General features: G+C 40.0%; 1 protein-coding gene across 2 annotated transcripts in view; it reads left to right on the top strand.

The window, feature by feature from the left end:
* Positions 1–4,167, top strand: part of sparcl2 (SPARC-like 2) — a 9,484-nt gene extending 5,317 nt beyond the window's left edge. For both annotated transcript variants that reach the window (XM_015058458.1, XM_015058459.1), the window contains 5 exons: positions 616–734; positions 827–981; positions 2,255–2,367; positions 3,369–3,463; positions 4,049–4,167. In XM_015058458.1, the coding sequence (XP_014913944.1) occupies positions 616–734; positions 827–981; positions 2,255–2,367; positions 3,369–3,463; positions 4,049–4,113 (547 nt within the window). In that variant the 3' untranslated portion in view covers positions 4,114–4,167. The remainder of the gene's footprint in view (positions 1–615; positions 735–826; positions 982–2,254; positions 2,368–3,368; positions 3,464–4,048) is intronic.
* The last annotated feature ends 1,383 nt before the right edge of the window (positions 4,168–5,550 follow it).

Raw genomic sequence — 5,550 nt, 5'->3', positions numbered from 1 at the left:
ACGTGGTTTTGTCCCCCGCCATGCCCCCCGTAAAACCCCTCCGGTGCCCTTTTTTTTTTTTTTTTTTTTTTTTTTAACTATTTTGTAAGCAAATCGTTTCAATGACTTTACATTGGTCAAGCTCCCTTGTGAAGATGCTTGCAAAAGTATTCACAAACATTGACCTTTGTCAGTACATATTCAAAAATTTTGTGTATTTTCTTGAAATTTTATGGTGCACTGCCTTATGGTGTCAACGTATTGCAAAGATATGACATAAAAGATGGAGGTTGTATTTTCCAAAAAAAAAAAAAAAGGGAGTCATGGGATGCATTTGTGTTTAGTCCTAGATTCAATATTTTCTAGGATTACCTTTCTTTTGAATCTTTTGTTCTTTTTTTGTATCTTTTTGTTTGCTCATAAATGGTCAGAAGACAGCTTTATGTACCGAATTAAAAATTGGAAATTTTAAATTAAATGGTGGCCAAATACGAATGTATGCCACATTTTCCAGATTTTAGCTTGAATTTTTTTTTTTTTAAATCATGTATTCTTTTTCACTCACCTGCTCTCTGTAAACCATGTTTGAAGTGCACACACTCTGTGATCTGTGTGGGCGCTGACTTGTTCCATCAGGCAGAGGGCGCCAGTGTGCAGTGTTCTTGGAAAGACCTACGGGAACAAGTGTTTGCTTCACAAAGAAGCCTGTCGGAAGAGGCGCCGCACTGGAGTGGCTCACTCAGGACCCTGTTTGGGTAAACACGCACAACATTCAGTGTGTCGCGGAGTATCCGCAGTTCTCTCCAGCTTTCTAGATCAGCTCTCTTATTCCCTTTCCTTTCATCAGTCCTCAAGAGCGAATGCACCGAGGAAGAGCTGGGCCAGTTTCCATATCGTCTCCTGGACTGGTTTCTTCTCCTGAGGCGAATGAGGGAGTCGTACACACCTGCAGCTCTGCCACAAACCTGTCTCAGCCACGGCGAGAGGACGCAGCTGGCAGAGGTCAAAGTTTGGGGTTGAAAGTGACTAAAAAAGCAGTCGACTCGTAGGAGACCTTTGTAAAGCAATACATTTGATTTATCGCCTACGATAACATCAGCCAGCGATGACACAATGCGAATCAATATCAACCGCGAATTGAATTACTTAAGAAACTAAAACTGGAAGAACGACAAGCTAAGAGATTGCTTTCGCTCCCAGTGTAACCCTACTCCAAACACAGTTGTTTTTTTTTGTTTTTTTTCAGACACCTTGTTGCCCTTTGTGCACTTGTCTGGTGGCTGATCGATGCTAACAACCAACTGGAAGTGGCGAGTTCTTCTGTTGCTTGTGGCCTTGTTGCCCACAAACTGAGATAGGGGCTCTCAGGAACACAATGCATAAACAGGGGTTTGGTCAATATCCGCTGAATTATTCAATAAGATGATGAAAGAGGGATAACTTAACAGCCTCTCTCCAGCAACCCTTGATCTCCACAGCCTCACATAAATTAAATGAAAACCTGTGCATTATTTCCAGTATGTGGGAAGCGATATGTGATGTAAAAGAGTAGAAGCTTTTCAAATATTATGAAGGTTGCCGTTTAACTTGCTTAGAGAGGTAATATCTAATAATTATTTTTTTTAAATCATACAGTGTGAAAGCATTTGGGCCTCTTTTCCAAATTTTGTCACGTCACTCAAAGTGTATTTTATTAGGATTTTATGTGCTAGACCGACACAAAGTCGTGTGTATTTGAGAAAAGAGTGAAAAGTGATACCGGGTTTTCAGAGATTCTTGTAAATGAAATCTGAAAAGTGTGGAGGGGAGTACAATTATCCAATTGTGCTACATTTTTTTCTCATTTTGAATGATGGGTTGAACAGTTCTCCATGAGGTGTACAAAGTTTGGGACATTGTTTTTGTAACCTAATTCTGTTTTAAATGTCTCCACTGCTTTATCTCTTAGTTGGGTTAGAGTTAATCACAAATCTGATTGGAAGATAGACTCTACTTCTTCTCCTGGCACTAGTATTTCAATGAATTTATTTTTATTTTTTTTTAAAATATGATCAGCATGAAAAGGAAACATTATGTAAATTAAAAAACAACAGTAGGCTGAGAATGGAGCCTTGAGGTGCACCACAATTCAATCTCACTCTTTATAAATTATTACTTTTAATAAACTGAGCTTGACCTTCAATAGAGCAATATTAATATTAATGTATTATTAAAATGCAGCAAAGTGCAATAATCTTCTTACTTCTACATCTCTCTCTCTCTCTTTTGTTTTTAGGAAAGCTTTACTTTACTGGACAAGAACAAAGATGGAAAGTTGAGCAGGAGGGATCTGAAGAAGCTGCATTACAAGAAGATGCCTTCGGAGCGTTGCGCTACACCGTTCTTCCTGTTAGTCCCATCTGCACCCATTTACAAACGCGTCGAATAAAACACATTCCTTTTCATACATATAACTATTTGATTTTTAAGACGATTGTAACATATCTCTAGTTTTGATCTATTTTTTTTTTTTTTTTTACAAAGCAACATGCAGCCGTTTAACTTTGCTCATATGCTCATGTTGACGTGACCTCGAGTCACACAGAGAGGTTCATGGTGGAAACCTTCTGTCTCTTGCAATATGTTAGCTTGCAGCTAATCGCCATTACGATGAGGTTGAAATGTATCACAGGGCAATGTTTCCCCCCCCCCCCGACTCTGATCAAGTTGCGCCTCCCACCATGCTGTTCCCTCTCTGCACGCCATCCATCCATCCTCCACGCTGGGCAGTGCTTCCTTCCTCATCCTCCCCGCTGATCTCATATGACCACACAATTTCTCCGTTAACTTTCTCTTTCTTTACCTTTTCCTCTCCCCATTCCCTCCTCTTTACCCACCGTCTGCTTCGTTTTTAGCTCATATACGTGTATCCCCTTCCTATGTCAGTCTGTCCTTCATTTTATCTCTCCTGTCATCATTCCAAGTGCTATTTTTCTCTACAATCCACTTGTCCATTCACCCACCCGCCGCCCCCTCCCACACACACACACACACACACACCGCCACCTCGCTCTGCCAGTCTTCAGTGACAGGTTTTGTGTCAGTGGGGCTGTCTGTGTCAATGTCAAGCCATTCCCAGCAATGATAATGTTTATTACCCATTGTGTCCCCTGCCGCTCACGGATTAACACAAATTGAAGGAGTACCCTTCAGAGATAACGCCGTGCGGCGAACTCAAAGACAATGACAGCTGTGTTTTCCCGATCTCAGTCTGCTTTGCGGTGATGCCTCTTTAATGCATTCCCATTCTGTCTCCACGCAGCAAATCTCTAGTCGTGTGCATATACGCATTGCAAGAATTGGTCGAATGTGCCACGTTATGAAGTCGCCGTATTGTGCTGTGCTTGCAGGTCTTGTGATCACGACAAGAACAGGAAAGTCACTGTGAAAGAGTGGACGGCCTGCCTGGTGGATCGTAACGAGGCCTGGTTTTATCGTTTCATGTGTCAGTTACAACTTTTGTTTTCCAAGTTTATAATTATTACCAAAAAAAAAAAAAAATCAAGAGAGACATAGATAACATATTTCAACAAGTATTTGTGCTGATCACTAGACTCTTTTGCCATTTCCTCTCTTGAATTAATTTTTTTACTAGTACCCTTATACATTTCCATTACCTTATCTGTTGTCTGTATTTAATTTCAGTAAAGCCTTGTTGTGTGTGGGTTACAATGAGAGACGATCTGAAAAGTGAAGGCTGCATTGATTCAGCAGATGATTAGTTAGTTAAATCTTTCATAATGAACATTCACTGAACGTCTAATTCAGCAGATGAATTAGTGACTTTGATTCAAATAAAAATCAATATCGCCCCCCCCCCAAAAAAAAAAAAAAAATGTTAATTTCTCTCATGAACAGATGTGAAAACTAAATGAACATAGTATACCTTCCTTTAGCAATCTTTAATAAATAAGATCAGTTTTAACCATTCTTCTCTACGAGCTTTTAGCTGAAAAATGAAGGATGATTTTTTTTTCTGTTTTTCACTGTCCACAGTGGTGATTTTTTTTTTTTTGTACCTTGTCCACAGCAATAAAAATGGGCTCTCACCAGCTGTGTCCTACTGTCAAACAAGAACTCCTGCATCTCCTTTGAACTTACATCAGTACAGCAGCCTGATTAAATAAAAAATAACAGTTTATCCGCAAACACTGTCGACTTCTCTGTCTCACTGCTTGTAACATGGCAATTCATCACACTAACTTCATTTGCTGTCTGTTCATTGCATTGTACAGACGCCCTAAATGCCCGAACAAGACCTCCTCTGCCAATTACGTTTACTGCTAATTACTTTTGGTGACATTTCTACAATTGTGTTGTAAAACATCGAGGACAATGGGTAATACTGAAACCAAACGAACACGGCATGCTTTGAATAACCAATTAGAGGGAAAGACGGCTGCGGCGGAGTTCACAGAAAGATACAAGAAGCAAGATCGAAGACAAAGATATGTGTAGGAGAAATAGTTAGTGCGAAGTGACGTGACCAGAGAGAAGGCAAAGGGATAATAAAAGGAGGTTAACCAGAGCAGTAGTGAAAAGTGTCATGGGGCATCTGCAGAAGCCGACGGAGGAAAGACGTGAAGAAAAGGGAAAGAGAAAATGTGTTTGTGAAAGATGGGAAGGGGTAATGCACTGTAAATGGGACTGCTAGTAATGGAGTAATGCATAAAAAATGGATCAGAAATGAAGGAAAGATGGAGAACAGAGAGAAAGAGAGAGAGGTGGCGGTAACTGAGAGGGAGACAAAATGCGAGAGAGAGAGAGAGAGAGAGAAAGGAAGAAAGAAAAATGGCATAAAATATAAAACACTGTGCACTAAAAACTCTTGTTGCAACTTTGTGAAAGCTTCAAGGGTACATGAGGCAGAACTGTTGGAGGAAATGTCTGGCCTGCAGTGGACTTCTCAGTATGACTGGTTTCCCTGGACTAATTAGCCTTCGAATATGCCCTGCCTGCAGGATGAGGGGAAGAAAAAGAGACATCAGGAGGAGGAGAGGTTTCTGGACTCAGTGTGAGATGCAGCTCCAGCCCAGACTTAACGCTAATGATGATTAAGAACTGCTCACTAGAAATGTGTTTTTAAAAAAAACAGTTTATCTTTAAGATCACACTCAAGATGTTTTCTTTTTAATCAGATTAAAGTAATTTTTTTTCCTCAACTGTAATGTGAACCACTGGAGAGATCAAAATTGTTTTGGAACACAAATTCAAAAGTGTTCTGGGTTAAAGTGGCGTAGGAGCAAAACACAGGCAGGATGATGCTGATGTGGTAGCTTAATGAGAAGAACAGGAACGATAAACCAATGATTTCAGGCTGCGAGAGAACACATTTAACTTTACTCATTGCACAGGTGGCAGCACTCTGTCACAGTACCACGCTGAAACTTATTAAACTCAACTTCCCTTTAAAAGTTATTCCATCGACCATAGAAATGCGCAAATTGAAAATACGATAATAAATTTGCTCAATGGAGACATGCAAATATTGAAAACAACTCAAGTTTTTTGGTAAATTGTTTTTGCGCTAGG

This window comes from Poecilia latipinna, unplaced genomic scaffold, assembly GCF_001443285.1.
Source record: "Poecilia latipinna isolate Pla-1442-1.1 unplaced genomic scaffold, P_latipinna-1.0 Scaffold1543, whole genome shotgun sequence".
NCBI classification, from domain to species: Eukaryota; Metazoa; Chordata; class Actinopteri; order Cyprinodontiformes; family Poeciliidae; genus Poecilia; species Poecilia latipinna.
Note: the sequence above shows the minus strand (reverse complement) of the source record. Positions and strands in the feature narration are given on the sequence as shown.